Below are 25164 nucleotides of genomic sequence, written 5' to 3' on the forward strand. Positions count from 1 at the left end.
TCAAAATGAACAATAAATAGTGGGGAGAAGACGAGGGTGGTGGAAAATGGCTTTAAAATTCCATTTTGTAAATTTTACTTTGTTTATACTTTATTTTTAAATCAACCTTGCTTATCAGGAAGTCCTACCAGCAAGCTCTCTACTGCCTCTCAGGCCTCCCAAGGAACAGGTTCCCCGATTCCTAAAATTCATGGAAGTAGTTTTGTAACATCTGCTGTCAAGGTAACTCTTATTGCACTTTGCTAGTTTGTAAACGTGGTACATTCAAGTTGAGCCAGAATTTGCAAGTGATAATGCAGATTTCATAAAGTAGAATCTTCAAGCTAAGAAGTATCATAAAGATCAAATACTTCAGACTCCCCTACCTTACCTATGATTTTTTTTGACCGCTTTGTTATACATTTTTCTTTACAAAGTAATAATTCGTATCTTTCCACAGTGTATTTTCCCCCTCCCCCACCTTCTTCAGGGTAAGAAGTCCTTTGAAATTTAGAATTCCAAATATGATCTGACTTGTTCAGATCATAGTGCTAGATATCTGCTCACTGTTCCGCAGAGACAGTCACTGCTGTTGACTTAGTTATTCAGCTTATTATTGTCTTGGCTACCTTAAGGTTTGAATGAGCCTCTCATTCAAAGATCATCTCTTACATGACTGGTGCTAACACAGCATTTCTTATATCTAAGCACTTAATGGTGATGATATTGAATAGTTTCCTGATCCAAGGCGAGGTTTTTCTCTAATGCAGTGTAATCTATGAGCACTGTGTTCTATGAATGCCTGAATTGTAAGAATTCCTTGAAGGTCTTAATTTTCTACCAGTGAATTTTTGCATGTTTGTTGATGATATTTTCATTACATAATTAAGCAGTGTTCTTAACTTTGTTTCTTGCCCCCAACACTTATTTATGGAAAATTGCCTCCGAGACTTGCCTTTTGTATTTGAGCATTAGAGACAAATGACAGTAATTTTGAATTTTGACCTTTGCTGTCTTTGTATTTGCTAATTGTTCAAGTTCTTTTTGTTGTATTGTTTTTAAAATTTTTAGTGAAAAATTTCCCCCTGCGTCCTGGGTATTTATTCCAGAGTAAGGATAACAGATCAAGTTGCAAGTACTGTTACAAGGGTGTGGTATACTGAAACACTGTCACTGCCTGTTACATTCATTTGTTTATTTAGTGCCTAGACCTTAGGGATAGAAAAGAAATAGAATACAGTAGCTATCCTTTAGTAGCATCTGGCAGGGGACTGGACATGAAACCAATGAGTCAACCAAATCTTAGAGTTAGTATGATAGGAGTCTTTCCAGTTTACAGTGGGCACAGATGAGTAGGTTCTTGCCAATTTATAGGCTTACTTTGAATTGTCTCTTCAAGCAATATTAAAATGCAGGTGTAGGGACTTGGAAGCCCCCAAAGAGTTTTGGACTTTTTGTTTGTTTTTGTTGCTAGGGTATGTCACAGGTTTGTATTAAATATGTGACTAGAGTGAAATCACTCACTTTATCCTAATTGTACAATACGTATTTTTACAAACACAGCAGGAGGATTCTTTGTTCGCATCTATGCCACCTCTTTGCCCAATTGGGAGTCACCCTAAAGTTCAAAGCCCCAAACCTATAACTGGAGGACTTGGAGCTTTCACAAAAGTAAGTAGTCATGAGAGGATTATCCCACAAGTGGATAATAAGCTCTTGTTACGGAATCTTTTTGTGGCATGTTGGAGTTGATTGATGCTACTACCCGACAACATGGAACGTTTTAGTATGCCTCATCTCTAAGACTAGATCCTACTTCTGAGACATGCTTCCATTTATTTAGTGGTGTTCACAGGGCAGCCCTTGGAGTCTAGCAAGATGGGAACTTTCTGGTGCCGTTTTGCCACCAATGTCTAAAACAAATGATGAGGTTGGTTTGCAGATACGCTGGATCAAGTCCACATTCCTACCTTTGGTCCCTTTAATAGCTATTATGAGCTATACTTAAGCAGTATTTTTAACCCTTCTAGTGGAGTCATTGTTTACATACAGGGCTTCATTAATTCATTAATTCCTGCAGACAGAAAAAATTCAAATATTAGTAGCATTTTTCATGGGCTGCTTATTCATTGTCATTATCATGTTTGTTGCAAGGTAATCATCAAACAGGAACCTGGTGAAGCCTCTCACGCACCAACAACAGGAGCTGCCAGCCAGTCACCACTCCCTCAGTATGTGACTGTGAAAGGGGGTCACATGATAGCTGTGTCCCCTCAAAAACAAGTCCTAACTGCTGGAGAAGGGACTGCTCAGTCACCAAAGATTCAGCCCTCTAAGGTTTGTGTTGGGTAAGGATGGGGAAGTCAACGTGTCAGTGAACATTGTTTGCCTAAGTAATGGACAAGTGCTGAAAAGGGTGATGGTGTTGATGGTCCCGGGAAAACCTGTGGATGGAAGCCCTGTAGGAAAAGCAGATAAGTTGGTGTTTAACCCACCTGTTCTTTTCATAGTAATTAACAAGAGCAGGGACATGGTTTATAGAGGGTCCAGGGACAGTTCAAGCGGTGAAGGGATGCCGTGTTATCTCTCTGGCAGTGAAGATGATTGATGTCATGGACACAACTTTACACTTGATTCAAGTCTAACTGACAGGATCGAGGTCCACTGTTTTACCTGTTTATTTCTGATAGGAGACTGCTATAGTTTGCACCTCTGATGTCTTGACTGTGTGATCTGTTAAATGATTCTTGGCTCTTTAGAGGTTTATTTTCTTTATAATTTGGAGGTTTGGGGAATTTACATATTGGGAGAACTCTAAAACAGAGATACATGTTTCCCTGCATCCGTTGTACTTAGGAGTGCCAAAGTATATCATACTCTTATTTGTATATTATCTGTAATCCTCAAACAACCTTGCAAGGTGGATATTTTCACTGCTATTTTACAAATGAGGAAATTGTGGCTCTGAGAGGTTAAGCAACATCCTTGAGAGCATGCAGCTAATAAGTGACAGAGAATTTGAACCCAGGTCTAGTTGACTCCAAAATTCCCCATTCCAGAACTATTAAAATTTGTGAGCCATTGTCTGTAACCTAAGCATGCTTTTAGAACATCCAGAGTTAAATTATCTTACTTTTAGGGCAGATATATCCTAAAGCTATTAAGAGTACTATGTGAAGTGCTTGCTTTTCAACTTTAAAATAGGTTTTAGATATGTTGGTTAGTCTAGATGGCTGCATATAGATCGAGTTAAAAATTCATAGTCTTACAGGTGGTTCTAAAATCTGTAAGAGTTCATTAACCACTTTCCCAAACTTATCTGCTCATAAGACTCAACTGATGATTAAAAATATATAGATACTAAGGCCCCCATCTCAGAACTTCTTGGTGACCCTGGGAATCTGGATTTTTATCAAACTCTCCTACTGACTGATACGATTAGGCAAGTTTAGGAACCATGGAACTACAGCATCAAATTTGACTTTGGGGCTTCCATAGCCAGAATCACTAAAACAGGCAATCCCCAACTACTTCCTGATGCTCCCTCTGTTGTTTTGGCTTCAGGGATAAGCATTTTGTTCAAGTCCTTTCGTGAATCGGTTATTGTCATCTGGTCTTCGTACTCAGACACATCCTGTATGTTGTTTAAAATCTATTTTGCTTCACCTAGAAACACATGGTATTACTGATTTAGGCTTTTGAATCATGATAGCATTGCTATTTATGTGTAGAAGCTCTGAAAAGTGTCTGCTTTTTGCCACTTTTGCAAATCTACTCACCCAGTAATACTGAACAACTGTATTGGCTTTCTTGTCACATTGCCACCTACCTAATGGCAAGGTAGGACCAAGAGAAAATGGATGGGTTTGTGCTACAATGCCTTAAGTGTAAAGGTACCTGATAAGAAAAGCCACAGAAGAGTGTGAAAAAACTACAGAGAAGCAGAACATGAAACAAGACATCTATCCGAGAAATTTAGTACATGCTTTAGACTTGAGATAAAGAGCTGTCTGCAAGTACAGGGTGTCCCTGGTTATTGCTGAGGTGCAGTCAGAGAAAGTATGCCAGAAAACAGAAGGGTGAACAGAATGGTACTGTTTCACTTCCCACACAACTTTGGCACAATAGAAACACAGCTTATCTTCTTCATAAAAGTAGAGAGTGGTGCTGCTTTTGACATGAAAAGAGACAGTTGAGGAATTGGTGGTTCATATGGGAAGGAAGCGGTGTGGTGTAGTTAAAAGAGCATGAGCTTGTTACACATCTCAGATCTCAGCCACTCATTACTTGTGTGAGCTGGGCACATTTATCTCTCTCAGCCTTGTTGTTTCATCTAGTAAAAAGAAATAATACCCTTTGCCTTTCAGTGCTGTAGGAGAATTAGAGATCATCGTATATAGAGGACCTAGCACAGAGCAGGTGCTAAATAAATGATAGCTGCTAAAGTTATGTGAGGATGAGTCCTATGTATATATGTGTGAGTACCATGTAATAGTTACTGTCATTGAGAACTAAATCGTAAGTGGCTGTATTTTTCAGCATCTACAGAGAAAAATCACATATACAGAATCCTCACCTTCAGGTTGCTAAAGTAGATTCTGACTTGCAAAGGTCTGTACAGGGCACAGGGAGGGCAGGAATAGACACACCAAATCAAAGCATGAATCAAAATTAAGTATTTATAACAGTACAGAACAAAGGTGAAACTAGAAGGAAATTCGGAATGCGGAGAGCAGTGCTGTGGGAGGGGAAGAGGAGGACAGTTGGTAGGTGATTTCAGGTTCTAGGCCAAAATGTTGTATTAAAAAAAAACTAATTTGGGGTTACAGTGTCCTACTTAAGAGACTTCCTTGTGGTGTCATAGACAGCTGTGCATAGGGTTTTCCCCAATAGAATGCCAGACTTCCTCATTCTCCTCAGTGTTTTAGAATAAAGGGGGGTTGTTTATCTTGTGAGCAGTTTGCTCTTGGTGGACAAGCTCTGCTAGTAAAAACTGCCCTCCTGTGGCCAGCATGGTTATGTTTTATTTGGCTCTTGGAGGGATTAGGTGTGTCATATCCTGGACATTTTGAAGCAGTTGAGTGTGAGGATAGAGGTTGGTACAAGGAGGGAAAAGCAAGTCAGATGCATGGGATTGGAGGAAAGAAATTAAAATAGGTACAGGTGTGTATTATTTTCCTTTTTTTAAATTGAAGTATAGTTTGTGTATAATATTATATGTTACCAGTGTACTGTATAGTGATTCACAATTTTTAAAGGTTAAATTCCATTTCTACTTATAAAATATTGACTGTATTCCCTGTGTTGTACAGTATACCCTTGTAGCTTATTTTATACCTAATAGTTTGTACCTCTTAATCCCCTACCCCTATATTGCCCCTCCTCCCTTTCCGTTCCCCACTGATAACCACTAGTTTGTTCTCTATATCTGTGACTCTGCTGCTTTTTTGTTATATTCACTAGTTTGTTGTATTTTTTTTTAGATTCCACATATAAGTGATATCACATGTATATATTATTTTCCTTTAAGATCTTTGCTTTCTTTGTTAATTTAGGAACATGAAAATAGATTATGTGTAATTTAGCTTATGCAAGGGATTATTAAGTGTGATATATTTAGGAAATGTAAAGACAGACATCTTAGAAAAAAGTTCAACTACTATAACAAATTCCCAAACCAGGTGCTTAAATAAGTTTACTTCTCTCACACATGAAAGACTGGTAGGCGGCCCTGGTGTGTTGGTTCCACAATCATCAAGAATCTAGACTCCATCTCATTGCTCTGTCATTTTCAAAATTTGGTTTTCAGCTTGTGGGCTGTGATAGCCACGTCATCTCATGCCACCATGTTCACATTTCTGGCCAGCAGGAAAAGGGAAGGGAAGAGGGTTTGGGGAGAGCAGAACCAAAAATGTGCACTCATCACTTCTGTTCACATCCCTTTAGCCAGAAATGAGATGTCAGACCTAGGTGTGAAGGAGTTGGGAAATCTAGTCAGTGTTCTGTGTGGCCATGCCCCTAGCTGAAAATCGGGGGTTCTGTTACTATGAGAGAGAAGCAAAGAATACATATTGGGGTTCAGCTGGCAGTTTCTGCCATACCTTAAAAATAATTTTCTGGATTAAGAAACTTTTTTATTAATGCAGAGAAAAGTTCTTGATTAGTAAGAAGAGTTTGTATATCTCCACATCTCTGGGGGGAATGAGTGTGCCCAGCTCTGTAGCTACAGTAACACTCCATGTTGCCTATATAATGAGGCTCATACAGTCAGAATGAAGAGATTTGGATAATCATCATATGAACTTATTTCTCCCCCGCACCCATTGGTTCTTTGCTTGTTTTGTTTCTTCCTTTCTTTCCCTCCTTCCTTAAACTTACATAAAAGTGCAGAGACTATTGTAATGAATCCTACATGCCCGTTATTCCATTTCAGCAGTTGCCAGCATTTTGCTGATCTTCTCCTCCTAGAATATTTTAAAGCAGATACGAGATGTTATCTATATATTTTGATTTCTGTTTGATTAACTGGACCTTAAGATCATTTGCCCTGGCCAAATGCTGAAGATAGTGACAGGTGTTTATCCTTTGGCTTTCTGTCCTGAGTCTCCACGTAGTCTCATAGATCACCATTCTTCAGTTCATAGTAACAAGTGTTGTGCTGGCTGCAGCTGTCATTTACTGTGTACATCATGCTGGCTAGGCACTTTATAAACTTATTTTCATTTATGCCTCATGATCTTATGAGATATTTTAAAGATGAGATATCTAAAGCTAAAACTCAAAGAGGTTAAATAACTGTGCAGCTACTAACTGATGGAACAAAACTGGGAAGGCAGGTCTGACTGCGTGTAGAAACCTATACTCTTTCCTCTGTGATACACTGGTTTATAACAATTGATTAGGGGACCATTTTCTTTATATCAGCCATATTATCCAAGCACATGACAAGTGTATTTTACTATATTCACATTCTTTGAAAAGGAACCATGTATGATTTAGTGATTATTTAACTTAAAAATCCCATTCATCAGTTGTTATATGGTTTGTCATTTTGTTCTACCTTAAATAATGCTATTATTTTTTAATTTGGGAAGATTCTAAAATTTCAGTAAATACAGAGAATAATATAATCAATATCCACATATCCTCCACTGTGAATTAACATGTTCATATTTAATTCAACATTTTTTTCTCCAAATAAAGTATGACTGAGAAAGTTGCAGTCCACTTTGTTCTTCCCCAAAACAACAGTCATGAATTTGGATGTGTAGCTTGACAGCCCATACTTTTTATTACATAATTAGTAGCCATAAGTAACATGTAGTATTGTGAATTTTGCAGATTTACATAAAAGATATTTATACTCATATTTTTCTGCAACTCCCCTTTCACTCAATATTTGTACTTGCAAAGTCTCTTGATGTTGATATATATATAGTTCCAGTTCATTCATTGTAACTAACGAATGCTATTCCATCGGTCTGTCTTATACCACAGTTTATCCATTCCTCTATCTATAGACATTAAGCATATTTCATTTGGTAGACATTAAGATTACTTACAATTTTTTGTAATTACAAATAATGCTACCTTGGACTTTCTGTGTATGTTCCCTTGAGCACATGTCTAAGATTTCTCTGGGATATATCCCTACCAGTAGAGGGTGAATTTTCAATTTTAGTAGATATCCTAGTACTTCTCTGGAGTGGCTGTACAAATTTACCTTTCTACCAGCAGTGAACAAAAGTTCCTGTTTCCCCATATCCTCTAGCCAATTCTTGGTATTATCAGGCTTTAAAATTTTCCCCTCCAATCTGATGTTTGAAAAGTACTTTCTTCTTTATCTTTTTTGCCTTTAGAAGACAGATCTTTTCCCATTCTTAAAAAAGAATGTAAAAGTGTTTTTATCTAGTTTCTGGTGAGAAGTTCTTTTTATGAAATAAAGAATTAGGGAGTGTGAAACACTGCCCCAATTTTCCATTAATTAAGTTGTTTCTTCTAATTGAATATTGTACTATTGACCTTGTTTTAAAAGAGCTCTGAAGTATTCTTTTACTTGAAAAAATTTACGGTATTTTCAGAACTAGGTACTTCTAACTTTCATTCTCTGGGTGTTGGGATCTTTTTTTTTTTTAATTGAATTAAATGTTTTTCTAGCTTACACTTTTTCTTTTTTAATGAAATGTCTTCCTTTAAGGAAAGGAAAGATTAGAAGGTATAGAAAAAGATAACTTTTCTTAAAAATAAGTTGGAAGAGGTGTCACATGTTATACCATATAATAAATGACGTGAATTGTTAGATGTTCTAGTGATGAAGAAATATTGCTTCAGATGGGGAGAACACAGAAGGGGTTACTGAAGAGGTGATATTTATAAGTATGTAGTGGAGTTTATAGTTCATATATGAGAATGTTTATTGCAGTTTTTTCATAATGTGAAGTTCAAAATTACCTAAAAAGTCACACAGTAGTGAAATATTTACTTAGATTATGGTATATCTATTCTAATACATTATACTTTGGTCATCTCAAAATGTTTTCGAAAAATAACAACAGGGGAAATGGTTGTAACATGAGGTTAAATTTAAAAATGATAAAACTATATGTATCCTAATCTTCGTTTCAAAATGTACATTTAAAAGAATCAGAAGTAAATACTACATTAAAAATATTAAGACGGCTTCCCTGGTGGCACAGTGGTTGAGAGTCCGCCTGCTGATGCAGGGGACACGGGTTCGTGCCCCGGTCCAGGAAGATCCCACATGCCGCAGAGCGGCTGGGCCCGTGAGCCATGGCCGCTGAGCCTGCGCATCTGGAGCCTGTGCTCCACAACGGGAGAGGCCACAACAGTGAGAGGCCCGCGTACCGCAAAAAAAAAAAGATTAAGAGATTATTTCTGATGAGTAGAGTTTTTTTCTTTATATCTCTGTATTTCCTGTTTTTTTTTTTAAAACACACATATTACTTTTTATAATTAAAATAGGTTATAGATAGTAGCTGGGGTTAAGACAAAAGCTGTAACACTTTATTGTAATAACATCCAGACTGAGAAATACTGCTGTTCACGTCATAGGTAGAATTCCTAGATGATCAAATTAGACTCCATGTGTTGTTATCTAGGGGTTTGCTTTTGTTCTTTGCTGGAACAGAGTGACTGTGCGGCTTTAAGACCTCTCAAGGGACTATGAGAAGAAGCACTGCTGGGTTCTCCTCTGTTTTGAACAGGTTGTTGGGGTTCCAGTTGGGTCTACTCTACCTTCGGCAGTGAAGCAGGCAGTGGCAATCAGTGGTGGCCAGATCCTCGTAGCCAAGGCCAGCTCGTCTGTCGCCAAAGCAGTTGGTCCAAAGCAAGTTGTGACCCAAGGAGTTGCCAAGGCAATTGTGAGTGGAGGTGGAGGAACCATTGTTGCTCAGCCGGTGCAAGCCTTAACCAAGGCTCAGGTCACTGCTGCTGGCCCTCAGAAGAGTGGATCCCAGGGTTCAGGTAACTGATACTAATCGGGGGCCCTTTCAGCAGCAGCCCCTTCCAAAACGCTCTGTGATTTTATTTGCTATTTGGTTCTCTCTAGAAAAACCTAGTATGTTGATGTTTTAAGGAGTATATAAAAACATGTTAATCTTTTTCATGTAACATTTTACATAGAGGCCTGTAAGGCTTTTGCTCCAAGTTGTGTGTGCGCGTGTGTGGGTATGAACAAGAATAGTAAAAATAGAGGGTATTTCTTGATACTGCTCTCAAGTCTGAAGAAGAATTCTCATTTGTCCTTATTTCCACGTTGCGTTCTATTTCAGACTTACAGTCTTGGTATGGTCATTTGCCAGCAGCATTTTGAGATACTTGACTAAGGTCTTCTCTACTAAACAAAAGTTTAAACACTTTGAATGTGTTTTAGTCCTTAATGTGTTGTTTCTATGAGTGCATGAAGAAATATACCTCAGGCATTTGATATTTACTGATTTTTAAAGGTCTCGATGAGGCTAAAGAATGGTAGCAGTGAGTTGGGAGGGTAGAAGGGTAGTGGAGGTCCAAAATAAAGATTTCAGAGGTGAAGAATTGCTGCTGATGACAAAGTTCTTTTGTGGCATTAAAAATGAGTGTTTGAGATGGACCAGAAGAAGTGATCTTTGGAGTTTGGAAGATATAGCAGCTGAGAAGGCAGAGAATTAAATAAGTCATCTATAGTGTTGTCACTGAGAATGACAGCCTTTAGCATAGAGCACAATACTTTGAGTCTGGAGTCCGCCTTCAGCTAATGAGGGGAAGTGACTTGGGAGTTCAGTAAATGAGAGCAGAAAAGAGAAGGAGATGGTATAGCTAAGTAGGAGCCTCAAAAAAGGCAGGGCTTTTTTTTCTCCCCCTCTGGAATGAGCGGTGATGATGGTCTGAAAGTCAAACTGGAGAGCAAAAACGTTCCTTTCTTGGTCCTAGCCCTCTGATACTGAGGTAAGACAGAAAACAGCCCATAGCTAGGGGTGGGTTATGGGGAAGTCTTATCTTCAGAGGACTGATGAGTTTAATTACCACAAAAAGAGATAGTGTTCAAGGAGGTTGACGTTCTAGAGGGTGTAGTGATCACAGCAGGAATTCCTGGAGTGAGGTGCCTGGTGAAAGAGTCAGGGAAGGAAGAAAGCATGAGGAGATGGGTTCAGATCAGGGACCGTGAGCCATGTGGAGATGGGACTCCGGGTGCGGGTGGCAGAGAGGTCTGCAGTCCTGGCGTAGCTGCAATGCACAGTGGTGTAAGATGAGATTAGTTCTGGTCATAATGAAGAGGGATGGCCCTCAGTTTAATATCAGTCCCTGATATTGGGTGCAGCTTCCAGGGTTCCTGCCCCCCAAAGCTTTGCACAGTGAAGTGGTCCTGAGAGGGACTACTCTAGCAGGTGGGAGGAGGCTTCAGTTCCTGGAGATTCGAATGCAAAGTAACTGCAGAAAGTTTTCATGTTTAGAGGTTTCACAGCCATGTGCATCTAGAAGTAAATTCTGAGGGGTAAGTGAAAGCTGTTTGACATAGGTGAGACTTTTAAAAGATGAATTATAGTTTCATAGTATATGTGCCAGTTGTTGACTGTAGCATTTTTTAGTTCTTAGAAAGTGAGAGAGACTAGAAGTCTTGTTTCAAATCAATAGATTCATCGTTAACTAGAAATTGACTATAAAGGGGCTTTAAACAAATGAGAAGCAAATGTGTATTCATCCATAGAGAGGGTGATTATTTTATTGACTGTAAAACAACAGTACTTTTGAGAGTTAAGAGTCACTGTTAAAAATTATAGTGGGGGCTTCCCTGGTGGCGCAGTGGTTGAGAGTCTGCCTGCTGATGCAGGGGACACGGGTTTGTACCCCGGTCCGGGAAGATCCCACATGCCGCAGAGCGGCTGGGCCCGTGAGCCACGGCCACTGAGCCTGCGCGTCCGGAGCCTGTGCTCCGAAACGGGAGAGGCCACAACAGTGAGAGGCCCGCGTACCGCAAAAAAAAAATTAAAAAAAAAAAAAATAATAATTATAGTGGGACGTAGGTAAAAATTGTAACGGCTTTGAGCAAACCAGGACATATGGTCACTCTATTTATATACAGATATAAATTTCTTTATAGTTTGTAGCAGGCTCTTCTAGTATGTAAATATTTTAATTAGCAAGATAATGAAAAATGTCAGCCTTTAAAGCATTGTGCATCTAGGAAGCAAACCGTAGAGTTTATTGTTTGTTAGTGTTTTTGAATAAGTATTTTATTACTCTGTGTATGTTTTAATTTTAGAGATAGCATTGCCCTCAGTTCCAATTTATCTTAATGTTTTTCCTTCCTTTTTTCCCTTTATTCCCTTCACCATTTTAGTCATGGCGACATTGCAGCTACCAGCCACTAATTTGGCCAACTTGGCAAATTTACCTCCTGGCACTAAACTCTACCTTACAACGAATAGCAAGAACCCTTCAGGAAAAGGAAAACTGCTGCTGATCCCTCAAGGAGCCATCCTGCGGGCTACCAACAATTCTAGTTAGTCCATCATTAAATCATTCGGTTCTTGGGTCTCTGGGTATGTTCACCTCATCCACCTGAGGGGCAGTTCTTACCTGTTTCAGGAAGCATTTTCATAGCTCTGTTTGCTCAAATGGATTTAAAACACACACACATTTTAACTAGAAGTGGGTTTAAATAATCATAGTCTTAGGAGGTGACACTGTTGTCTTGGATTTATCTGCTCAGAGTCTGGGTTTGGGAACAAATGACACTGAAGAGGTATGGCTCCTGAGGCTGTGTTGGGAGAAAGCTGTGTATGTGAGCTGGAAATAAAGAAGACTTCTTCCTGTCAGTGGTATCTGAAAACTGGTGACATCTAAGAAGATTGCTGGAAGCCTGTTTTTATTTTGAAGGGGATGGGAGTAGGATTGGAATCAAGTGTCTCTGCTTGCCATTATTTAGATGTGCGTCTTAAGTTTGCTAGGTTTGGAGATGGCAAGAGAAATACAGGCTCAGCCTTAGTGTGTAAGACGTAAAGCCCCAAGGAAATTAGGTGGTTTATCTAGGCTTGTATAAACTTTGGCTTTGACATATAGAGAAAACCAATTTGGGTAGTGTTGAAAAGGAAAGGGGAAGAGGAATTATTTCCATCTGAGTCAGAAGTATAGTTGGTACAGCAGTTAGGTTCATGTGAAATTAGTCACTTGCCAAAGTGCAGTGTTGTAATTGTAATCAAGCAAGGGCTCGTGTGCCTGTGGTACAGAAAACCATTTCTGACAGTGAGAGTTTGCAGCAAAGTTAGGGCACCAAGCAAGGGAGTGGGAAACAAGTCTCAGATCCACTCCAACCTGGTCTTTGAGTTCAGGGTTTTTAAAGGGGAGGAACAAAGAAGCTGGGGTTAATCATCTTGTGATGTTTCTTAATCGTAGTTTTGGGAGTCAGGATGTCTTTGGTTTACATTTCTCTGGCCAGGTGGTCCATGGCTCGGGGGTCTGTTAGCTCATCTTGCCCTAGGGAAACAATCTGAGTTTTTACCTTAGCGAGATGTTATCTACAGCAGCACTTCTAGTACATTAATGATGTTGTTAACAACGGCAGGTTTAGTCATCTGACTCTGGTTGATTAATGTTCAGTTAGCACAGAATTGAGGTCAGAGGGGACAAGAAAGGGAATAAAGTTTTGGATAGAGAGATTAATCATAAACTCAGCAGGGGAATTTGGTTTTAGGGGGACTCAGTTTCAAAAGCTAGTCAGCCATTTTGTTTACTGACTGTAATGGGCGATTTCCACTCTTACCCTGGTGTTTTTTCCTCATACCTAAGCAGTGGTGTATCAAAAGTTTAGATATGTAAGAGAAAGACAATGTAAGTCTTCCAAAATTCATCCAGAGAGCTACTTAGAGTGTAGTTTACATATATAATGTCACCAAAGGGAAAGTAAAAAGGGTACAAAGGCTTTAAAGTGGAATTTGAAAAGCAAAAAAGACCTGGAGTCGTTATAAATATGAACAAAGTGTTGGTTTTTTCCAGAGCAGGGGGGGAGATGGAAAAGAGAGAGTAGTGCAAAATTACACTAAATTCCAGCAGTTTCACTGAAATTGAATCAGATGCCAGAACGTTTGGGAGCACTTCTCTGAGCACATTTAAGTGTTGGTTAAAAACACTTGGTTGGAAAATGTATCTGACTCTCGATCTCGATCTCTCACAACTAAGCTGAAACACTTGCAAAGATAAGTTCTTCATTGTAGTACAGTACTCAGAGCTGAACTAGTCAGCCATCATTCAGTCAAACGTAAATATATTTCAGTCTTCAGCGTTAGGAAGTTCTCACTCCTGTCACGGACCTGTATATTACACAAAAAGGAGGAAAGAAGGAAAGGGAAGGAGTGGAGCCCTAAGGGAAACATCTCTCCGGGCTCATCTGTTTTTTCTCTTAAGCCTTCTCTTAATACTTTGTCATTGGTTGTGTTTTCAGACCTCCAGTCTGGCTCAGCTGCCAGTAGCGCTGGTGGCGGCAGTGGCAGTGGAGGAGGAACCGGAGGAGCCCAAAGCCCTGCCGGCCCTGGAGGGATATCCCAGCACCTGACGTACACGTCTTACATCCTCAAGCAAACCCCTCAGGTCTGCTCATTTGTGACTGGTATCTTTTGAATCAGTTCGTTAATGACTGCCTTTAATTATAGTGGATTTACCTTCACGGCTCTGGGATCAGGCATCAATACTAACATTTTAGTCATGTTATAAATCTGTATTATTTGGGGTTTGCTTTGTCTTGAGAGAAAAGCGAGTGGAGATTCAGAAGGACCTCCGTAACTTATCCAGGATCTCTCTGCTAAGCCCAGTGGTAGGGTTTGGGTTTAAACCCAGATCTTTCTGAAAGATTTTTGCTATGCTGTCGCCTCTCATGGATTTGGGATAGTATTAATGTGCTGTTGAAAATTTTCTCCTAGACGTAACCAGAGAGAGAGTGTCAAGTTATGGTTTGGTGTTCCATTGGATTCAAGATTAGGAACAGGCTTCTGCCTCCTTTCTTTCCCCTTGTCACTGGTCTTGGCTCCTCTCTAAGGAAGGGAATGGAATTTTGGTTCTAGATGTTCTTAGTGAGAGTGGATAGTTATCAGTCTGAAGGATTAAATCCAGCTATGAAGGGACTAGATTGTAAAGCTTGAGCTTCCAACAGCCTGCTCTGTAAACTCCAGTGCAAAGTTTGAGAAGTGGGGATAACTGTTGGTAGTGACACTGAGAACAGAGCTATTCTTTTTAATCATTTTGATGAGTTGTAGAATTGAAGGGTAGCATTGTCACTTGTAACATGGGACCTTGTGATTTAAAGAATCAGAGTAAGTCATTTGAACTTAACAAATTACTGATCAGGTCTTTATTTGTTTGTAATTTAGGGCACGTTTTTAGTTGGCCAGCCATCACCCCAGACATCTGGAAAACAGCTGACTACGGGGTCAGTGGTGCAAGGAACACTGGGAGTCAGCACATCCTCTGCACAAGGACAGCAAACATTAAAAGTCATCTCTGGACAAAAAACCACTTTGTTTACCCAGGTAAATACACACACACACACACACACACAAATATTTACAGCTTGTCTCTTTTCACAAAGAAATTATCATTACCTAAGAAAATAAGCAATAAAATAGTATAGAAAAATAAGAATAAAATCTTAAGATTTGGGAAAATATAAGTAGAATGAGAAGATAAGACCAGAGAGTTGTTTACATATGCAAACAGTAATGTCCTGTATATTTAATAAAATTTGCCAAAGCAAAATGAGAACAATGATCAGTTATAAAATTCACACTATTTGTGAGAGGAAAAAAAAAATAACCACACAGGGCTTCCCTGGTGGTGCAGTGGTTGAGAGTCCGCCTGCCGATGCAGGGGGACACGGGTTCGTGCCCCGGTCTGGGAGGGTCCCACATGCCGTGGAGCAGCTGGGCCCGTGAGCCATGGCCGCTGAGCCTGCACATCCGGAGCCTGTGCTCTGCAACGGGAGAGGCCACAACAGTGAGAGGCCCGCGTACCGCAAAAAAAAAATAAATAAATAAATAAAATAACCACACAATATTTTCTTAGAAGAAACAAAGATTTTCTAGACACTTCATTCTAAAATTTCTCTGGAGGGACTTCATATAGGAGATTCTAAATAGTGTTATAGGTGATTTCAACCACAATATCCATATAGTAAGTAAATGCTATAGGGAGTTTGGTGTATATTTCTACAGCTTCTTTAGTATAGGTGGAAGAATAATGACAGGGAATTTTAACTGGGCGAGGGATATCATAATCATCTACAGGAGAATCTATAGCTAAATCTCAAAAACTTACCAAATGAAACAAAGTGTAGAAGGATATAGACAGTGTGGATATCAACAAATAATGCACTTTTTATGACTGAATGTAGATCAGCAGTTCTCAAAGCATGAAATGACATTGGATTTTTGTCAAATGCTTTTACTGTGTCTATTGAGAGGATCATATGGTTTTTCTTTTTTAGTTTGTTAATAAGGTGAATTACATTGATTGTTCAAATGTTAAACCAACCCTGCGTTCCTAGAATAAACCCTACTTGGTTGTGATATGTTATCCTCTTTTAATGTATTGTTGAATTGAATTTGAATTTTTGCAAGGGATATTGGTCAGTAGTTTTCATTGTAATTTCTGTCTGGTTTTGGTATCAGAGTAATGCTGGCCTCATAAAATGAGTTGGAAACTTCTCCCTCCTCTTCACTTTTTGGGGAAGAGTTTATGTCAACTTGGTATTATTTCTTCCTTAACTGTTCAGAATACACCAGTGAAGCCGTAATGGCTTGCAGTTTTCCTAATTGGGAAGGTTTTTAACTACAATTTCAATTTATTTAATAGATATATTGATGAGACTGACTATTCACATTATTTTATCTTAAGGAGGTTTGGTAGTTTATATCTTTAAAGGAATTTTTTAAAATTACATCTAAGTAGTCGAATTTCTTGGAACAAACTTGTTCATAATTTTCCCTTATCCTTTAATGTCTGTAGAATCTTTGGTAATGTCCCCTTTTTCATTCTTGACTTTGATAATATGTATCTTCTCTTTTTTTCTTGATCAGTCTAGCTAGAAGGTTTATCAATTTTATTGATCTTTTCAAATTACCAGCATTTGGTTTCCTTGAGTAATAAATTCCCTTTGGTCAGGTGCTCTTTGCTGTTTTAAACAGGTATGAGGCTCCAGAATTCTTTAGGCAGTTCTTTAAAATCTTAGTTAATTTCTTCTAATCCACTCATGTTGCAGCCAGTGCAGTAACTTTCTTTCTGTTCTGCCACAGCTAAGGTGTTTGCTGTTGCCTTTTATTAAGGTATAATTTACATAGAAAAATGCACAGATCACAAATGTACTGCTCAGGGAATTTGGACAAATGGGTATGCTCTTGCAAGCACTATCCCAGTCATGATATAGAGCATTTCCATTACTCTAAAACATACCCTCATTTCTCTTTGCAGTTTTTTTCTATCACCATTTTTCTGTTTCTGTCACCATAGATTAGATTTTTTTTAAATTATTTATTTTATTTATTTATTTTTGGCTGAGTTGGGTCTTCGTGGCTGCACGCGGGCTTTCTCTAGTTGTGGTAAGTGGGGGCTACTCTTTGTTGTGGTGCGCAGGCTTCTTATTGTTGCGGAGCACGGGCTCTAGGCGCCCGGGCTTCAGTAGTTGCGGCACACAGGCTCAATAGTTGTGGCACACGGGCTTAGTTGCTCTGCAGTGTGTGGGATCTTTCCAGACCAGGGATCGAACCCGTGTCCCCTGCATTGGCAGGCAGATTCTCAGCTACTGAGCCACCAGGGAAGCCCCATAGATTAGCTTTTGTCTGTTCTTGAACTTCATATCAACAAAATTATATAGTATATAGTCTTTTATGTTAGCTTCTATTGTTGAACAGAATGTTTCTGAGATTTACCCATATGTGTATTGATTATTCTTTGTTTTTGTTATTTTTCTTTATTTTTGGCTGTGTTGGGTCTTTGTTGCTGTGCACGGGCTTTCTCTAGTTGCAGCAGGCGGGGGCTACTCTTTGTTGTGGTGCACGGACTTCTCATTGCAGTGGCTTCTCTTGTTGCAGAGCACAGGCTCTAGGTGTATGGGCTTCAGTAGTTGTGGCACGTGGGCTTGGTAGTTGTGGCTCATGGGCTCTAGAGCTCAGGCTCAGTAGTTGTGGTGCATGGGCTTAGTTGCTCCGCGGCATGTGGGATCTTCCCGGACCAGGGCTCAAACCCGTGTCCCCTGCATTGGCAGGCGGATTCTTAACCACTGTTCCACCAGGGAAGTCCCCTTCATATAGTTTTAATTAGCAAGACTTTCTTGGGGATGCACTATTTGAGGGGTGTATGTAGGTAAGGATTAAATTATGCCTATTAACCAGGGTAACTTATTACTCCAATCCATTTTATTTCTGCAGGCGGCCCCGGGGGCACAGGCATCTCTAATGAAAATATCTGATAGCACATTGAAGTCTGTGCCAGCCACCTCACAACTCTCAAAGCCTGGAACCACAATGTTGAGGGTAGCAGGAGGAGTTATTACAACTGCCAGTTCCCCAGCTGTAGCCCTCTCAGCAAATGGTCCTGCGCAACAGGTGAGAGGTAGCATGATAGTGGACAACCATAATGAAGCATAAAAGCAGTAAAAATGTAAGATATTCATCAGGCACACTATTGGGCCATATTACTTTTTTAAAAATTCAAATATAATTCACATACCATAAAATTCACCATTTTATTTTAATTTATTTATTTTATTTATTTATTTTTGGCTGCATTGTGTCTTCGTTGCTGCTCGCCGGCTTTCTCTAGTTGCAGCGAGCGGGGGCTACTCTTCATTGCGGTGCACGGGCTTCTTATTGCAGCGGCTTCTCTTGTTGCAGAGCACAGGCTCTAGGCAACTGGGCTTCAGTAATTGCAGCATGCGGGCCAGTAGTTGTGGCTCCATGGGCTCTAGAACACAGGCTCAGTAGTTGTGGCGCACAGGCTTAGTTGTTCTGCGGCATGTGGGATCTTCCCGGACCAGGGCTTGAACCCATGTCCCCTGTATTGGCAGGCAGATTCTTAACCACTGCACCACCAGGGAAGCCCTATAGTGAGTTTTTAATAAAGCTCATATTATTCCATTTTTACATTCTGAGATTATGTCCTCTTATGGGGGGGGTGTTGAAATATCCTTTATAAAGTGATATAGGTGGTGAATTTTTTTAATGTGGTAATCCTATGATAGCTCCTTGCTTTAAAATTTAGAAAATTTCCTGGTCCGTGAAATCTGAAAGTGTAGGAACCACCAGACTAGAGAAGCAGTCTTTTTAAATGGCATGACATTGAATAGGTAGCTAATAATAGGTAATAGCTAATATTTATTGGGTATGCTACATGGCAGTCACTGTTCTAAGTTACAGTACTTTCTTCTTAATATCTATTATTTCTGGTCCTGTGGGTTAGCAGTCGGAAGGAACAGCTCCCAGTTCATCGTCTACTGTGACTTCTGTAATGAAAACTTCTGGGCAGCAGCAAGTGTGTGTGAGCCCAGCCACCATGGGACCCTGCAAGGCTGCTGCCCCCTCTGTCATCAGTGCTACGTCCCTGGTGTCCACACCAAACCCCATCTCTGGAAAGGCCACAGTATCAGGTCAGTTGTACCATAATATTATTTCTCGCTCCCTTCTTTGGGCTAGAGTATTTGTGGAAGGTCTTACATAATAACAGTTTTTAATAATAAATTCTTAAAAATCATTAATTTGGCAGCATTTTCCATATAGTTGCCTTTTAGATGAATTACTCTTATTTAAAATCTAGGTGTAAATTTTCAAGTCTGAAATGTTTTTATGGATTGAATAACAATTCTTAACTGATACAATAAAACATTAGCCATCTGGAACTCTTCTGGGTATTTATCAGCAGTTTTGCATGGAACTCATGGTAAAACATCATACATTTCTTTTTGCTTTCATAAACAAAGTATATAAAATTAAATTAGCATTGTTGACTCCAAGACATGATTTTTTTTAAAATTATTATTTATTTATTTATTTATTCATTTTTCCCTGTGTTGGGTCTTCGTTTCTGTGCGAGGGCTTCCTCCAGTTGTGGCAAGCGGGGGCCACTCTCCATCGCGGTGCACGGGCCTCTCACTATCACGGCCTCTCCTGCTGCAGAGCACAGGCTCCAGACGCGCAGGCTCAGTAGTTGTGGCTCACAGGCCCAGTCGCTCCGTGGCATGTGGGATCCTCCCAGACCAGGGCCCGAACCCGTGTCCCCCGCATTAGCAGGCAGACTCTCAACCACTGCGCCACCAGGGAAGCCCAAGACATGATTTTTTAAAAAAAATAAATTTGTTATTTATTTTTGGCTGTGTTGGGTCTTCGTTGCTGTGCGCGGGCTTTCTCTAGTTGTGGCGAGCAGGGGCTACTCTTCGTTGCAGTGTGCGGGCTTCTCATTGCGGTAGCTTCTCTTGTTGCAGAGCACAGGCTCTAGACGCGAGGGCTTCAGTAGTTGTGACACGCAGGCTCAGTAGTTGTGGTGCACAGGCTTAGTTGCTCCGCGGCATGTGGGATCTTCCTGGACCAGGGCTCGAACCCATGTCCCCTGCATTGGCAGGCGGATTCTCAGCCACTGTGCCACCAGGGAAGCCCCAAGACATGATTTTTAACAGTAGTTATTATATTGGGTAGTGTTAGAATGACATGCTTGAGCTTTGGTAAGATGTATCCTTTCTCTGCCCACCCTGAATGGCCCTGGAAGAGTGTGCCTTTTACTTCTTTGGGTAACATAGAGCACAAATCCTGGAGCCAGATTGCCTAATATCTACCTCATAAAGTTGAGACGATTAAATGAGTTAATATAAAAATGCTTAGGATACCGTCTGACATGTAGTTGCCATTATATAAATAATTGCTGCTGTTATCATTTTTAGTGTCATCGTTGTTGTTAGTCCACATTCCCTTATCTGAAATTCTGAAATCCAAAAAGCTGTGAAAACCAAAGGTTTGTTTATTGTTGTTTTTCCCCATAATGAATTTTAGGGTGGAATCTGACCTCCATTGACAGGCTGTTTATACTACTTAATATGAATATTCATCTTTTGCCACAAATATTAATGTGTTTGATTACATTGTACTGTCCCAGATGCCAGGGGCTGATATAATATACAGCATTACTTCTCAAACTTGAAAGGTCAACTGTGTTTTACTATAATCTAGTACAGACAGATACTTCTGTAAAATACAATAAAAATATCACAACAAAGTCAAACTGTTACAAAACTTTTGAACACTCAGTATCTGTATTGCCTTGTTGCAGATTAATAATAGTTTACCAACTGGCACTGGTATACAGAAAAAAACTGAGTATCGGTAATATATATATGATATATATATCATACACACATGTATATACATACACACACACACAAACATAAATACATACACACACATACCTTACTACTTCTGCATAAAGATTGTGGGTATTCTTCAGTGTTACTGCATGTAGTTTGCTAAAATAAAAGCACAGGCTTGTGAGCGTTTTGGTCTATAAATAAATCATCTTAACGATTCTTGGGTATTAAAAAAAAAGATTGTGGATATTCTTGTTGTTCTTCTTCTTACTATCAATCATCACTAGATTCCATACATGAGTCTAAATCAAGCCCCTATGTTTTGTTTGCTTTTTGGATAGAGACCAAAAGATTAAGGCTGGTTTATTTTTCCCATGATTTCTACCTCCCAGTTAAAATCGACCAAGTTTTTATATGGGGAGTGCTTGTTCTCTGCTAACTGAATGTTTAGAGGTATTGGGTTAGCACTGGAGTAGAAATTGTAGAAATAGAAGGAATTACTAGTTTAAGAAATGAATGCCCTCCTTTTTTCTGATTTTTAAATGAAGTCTCTTGCTTTAAGTTCTAGTTTTCTGAGATACTGCTGATGAAACTTTCTGTATATTATTTTCATAAGAGAATCAAACTGTTTTCTACTGACCATTGTGTGTGTGTGTGTGTGTGTGTGTGTGTGTGTGTATCCTTTTTTTTTAAATTGAGGTATAACCTTTAATTTTTCAATTAAATTTTTTGTGTGCATTACAAACTGTTTTGAACAAGATTGCCATTGTGACTAGAGCAGAGTAAGCAAGGGAAAGAGAACTAGGAGGTAAAGTCAGTGATGGGGGCCAAATCACATAGGGCCTTTGTAGGTCACTGTAAGAACATTGATTTTTACTTCAAGAGAACCCACTGGGTAGTTCAAGAGAACTCCTTCAGCTAAGGAGTAACACGAGCTGCCTTTTCCTTTTAACAGGTCACTGGCTACAGCATTTAGACTAAACTATGGGGCACAAGGTGGAAGTAGGGAATAGACCAAGAAGTAGACACTAAGAAAGAAACTTTGATGATGTATTAGGGAGCCCTGGCAACATGAGACTAAACGGAGTTCCAGAAAGAAAACAGAAAATAACGGGAAAGAGATGATCCAAGAAATGAAACAGTTTATCCCCAAATTGAAGGGCATGAACTTCCAGATTCAAGAGGCACAGTGTCCAGCACAATGAGTGAAAGGTGGCTCACATGAAGGCACAGTTTGTTCATGAAATCCGAACACCAGTGACAAGGACAAGATCTGAAAAGCTGTCAGAAAAATAAACAGAAAAGTTTAGAAATTACATTATCATTGGGCTTCTCAGTAGCAGTGCTGGAAGCTAGAATATTGCTTTTCAAAATTCTAGGGGGGAATTCTTGTAGTCTAGAATTCTGTAGTTGGCCAGATCTTTACTGAATATGAGGGTAGAAATATTTTCTGACAGGGCGTTTCAAATGTATTTTCTATGACCTTGTCTCAAAACATAACTAAAAATGCATGTTTCACCAGAGTGAAGAGGTGTAGACCAAGAAAGAGGACAAAAATAGAGAGGAAGGCAAAGGGAATTCCCAGGGTAACTGTGCGCTCCCCGAATGAAGGCTTTGCAGCAGGCCTAGAAAGCAACAGTCCAAATTGTAGCATATCAGAGAGTCCCAGGAAGGATAGCTCTTACTTTAAAAATGGAACTGTAAATTATTTAGGAGGTTTGACCATATGGAGAACTGTATAAAGGGTGATTTATAGCGTTTTTGAAGGACATGGGAAGACTTTAGTAAGACGTTGAAGGAGAACTAAATGAGCAAATGAAAAAGAAGGAAATTATTAACTCCAGAAAATGAGATCGAGTCATAGCATCATGATATTCTTTGGATCAATAGAGACCAATATTGGAGGAGAGGGAAGAGCGGGTATAAATGCCTTACAATGCTTATCTACCTTAATAGTGAGTCAGTGTGTAACATCAAAATGAATCAAGGCCTACAATATACACATTCTTTGAAAAAATGCTGAGATAAGTATTAAACACCAAAGGGTTAAAAGTGTATGCTACTGGGGAACCAGATGAAGACAGGGAGCTGGAGCAAAGGATGGCTATTTTTAATTATATGGCTTTTAGCACTTTTTTACTTTTCAACTGATGAGCATGTAATGTTTTGATAGAAATAAGAATTTTAAAAATACGAAGAAACCAGGTCATTGTTGTACCCTTGGAGGGCACATCTCAGTTAAGTAATTACTACTTGACTGACCTAACACTCATCTGTTCCAAAGAACGATTTTCTTGTTTATTTAAGGCTTTGTTCTTGAAAGTATTTAAGACTATTCCTTTTCTTTTTTTTTTTTTTTTTTTTGCGGTACGTGGGCCTCTCACTGTTGTAGCCTCTCCTGCTGCGGAGCACAGGCTCCGGACATGTAGGCTCAGCGGCCATGGCTCACGGGCCCAGCCGCTCCGCGGCATGTGGGATCTTCCCGGACTGGGGCACGAACCCATGTCGCCTGCATCAGCAGGCGGACTCTCAACCACTGCGCCACCAGGGAAGCCCAAGACTATTCCTTTTCTTAACTCAAGCTAACTGCATTCCAGTGCCTTAAAGTTTCTTTAGCCTCTGTCGCTGTTTTTAAAAAATAATTAATAATTAATTAACTTGGCTGCGTCAAGTCTTAGTTGCAGCAGGCAGGCTCCTTGGTTGCATAACGTGAAATCCTAGCTGCAGCATACATGTGGGATCTAGCTCCCCGACCAGGGATCGAACCCGGGCCCCCTGCATTGGGAGCTCGGAATCTCAACCACTGCGCCACCAGGGAAGTCCTGTCTGTCGCTGTTTTTAAGTAGTTGTTATAATATGTGTTTGTGTTGTATCTTGTGTACTCTCTTTTTGTTACTTTTTTACTGGCCCTCTGAATGTCTAGAATAGTTTTATAATGGAAATGGGAGTATGGAAATTCTTTTAAAGCAAAGTGGGAAAGGATGACCCTTTCTAAAATAAGTGGAGAATATCTGGTTTGAAAAATAAAGGCTGCACAGAGATAGGAAATTATAAGATATGGTGAGTAGACAGACTGAAGTATTAGATATGTAAAGGTTGTTGTAAAGGAGATGCAGATAAATTAGGACCAGATTAAAATGGACTCTGGGGGCTTCCCTGGTGGCGCAGTGGTTGAGAGTCCGCCTGCTGATGCAGGGGACACGGGTTCGTGCCCCGGCCCGGGAAGATCCCACATGCTGGGCCGTGGCCGCTGAGCCTGCACGTCCGGAGCCTGTGCTCCGCAACAGGAGAGGCCACAACAGTGAGAGGCCCGCGTACCGCAAAAAAAAAAAAAAAGGACTCTGAATGCTTTGACTAATTTTGGAAACATTCTCTAGGCAGTCCAGAGCCAGAGAAGGTTTTTAAGTAGGAAAATGACAGTTATCCAAATCAAAATACAAAATTTTACATCCAGTTTGTACATATCACAGCTATATACAAAACAAATAAATTGTCATAAAAAACAAACATGGAAAAGAACTATCTCAAAATGATGATACTGGTTGTCTCTGCAGTAGGACTCTGGGTGACTTCTCTCTTTTCTATTATTCCCACTTTTCCAAAAATTTTTATATTACTTTATGATAGCAGGGTAAAAATAAATCACTATTGTTGCATCATTGCTTCATTGAGAAATCAGCTGCATGCATTTCCTCATGCTTCCAGCTCTTTCTTTATTGCAAGGGTAACTGTCCTAAGAATGTCCTCCTGTGAGAAAATATGAATGCTGAAGAGGGCATGAACTTCAAGGAAGCATCTGATCTTCAGCTTGGCCTTATCTTCCAACTTATTTTAGGATTGTTAAAGATTCACTCCAGTCAGTCCAATCCCCAGCAGGCTGTCCTGACAATCCCCAGCCAGCTCAAACCACTCAGTGTAAACACATCTGGAGGTGTGCAGACTATACTGATGCCTGTGAATAAAGGTGAGTTCTTCACCTGTGGGTGTGGTTGTCTTTGGGTCTGTCTGGTGGGAAAGTCTGAATTCCGTCACTTGGTGGCCGCTGCTCCCTTTTTTAGCCTGCCCTTGAGCTGTCACCATACTCCCTGGCACCACCTCTAGGACTGAAAGTAAAACCCAAATGATCCAGTGACTTCTGAATAACTGCCCATTTCTTGAGTAGGGTGGGTACATTTTAAGCATTTATAAGAGTGCAGGTTAATTGGATTTTTATTTTCTGAGTTTAGTGACAAGCCCCCATTTCCACAGTTGAAGATACCAGCTCACTTACCCTGGTACTAATAGTAAACAGCCACCTTGTCAATCACTGTATTGAAAAAGGACCATATCTGTTGTACTGAAATTGTTTTTGTGCT

The 25164-nt window shown here is 39.8% G+C and overlaps 1 protein-coding gene across 5 annotated transcripts in view; it reads left to right on the plus strand.

Annotated features, from left to right (window-relative positions):
* YEATS2 (YEATS domain containing 2) overlaps positions 1 to 25164 on the plus strand; it is a 111863-nt gene that overhangs the window by 71087 nt on the left and 15612 nt on the right. For 2 of the 5 annotated variants that reach the window (XM_060099205.1, XM_060099207.1), the window contains exons 13-22: positions 119 to 222; positions 1543 to 1650; positions 2134 to 2316; positions 9204 to 9462; positions 11816 to 11977; positions 13916 to 14061; positions 14838 to 14996; positions 17889 to 18065; positions 18919 to 19105; positions 24645 to 24773. In XM_060099205.1, coding sequence (XP_059955188.1) covers positions 119 to 222; positions 1543 to 1650; positions 2134 to 2316; positions 9204 to 9462; positions 11816 to 11977; positions 13916 to 14061; positions 14838 to 14996; positions 17889 to 18065; positions 18919 to 19105; positions 24645 to 24773 — 1614 coding nt within the window. The remainder of the gene's footprint in view (positions 1 to 118; positions 223 to 1542; positions 1651 to 2133; positions 2317 to 9203; positions 9463 to 11815; positions 11978 to 13915; positions 14062 to 14837; positions 14997 to 17888; positions 18066 to 18918; positions 19106 to 24644; positions 24774 to 25164) is intronic. The other 3 variants (XM_060099206.1, XM_060099209.1, XM_060099210.1) reach the window with 2 other exon arrangements.

The sequence above is a fragment of the Mesoplodon densirostris genome, chromosome 5 (genome assembly GCF_025265405.1).
Source record: "Mesoplodon densirostris isolate mMesDen1 chromosome 5, mMesDen1 primary haplotype, whole genome shotgun sequence".
NCBI lineage: Eukaryota > Metazoa > Chordata > Mammalia > Artiodactyla > Ziphiidae > Mesoplodon > Mesoplodon densirostris.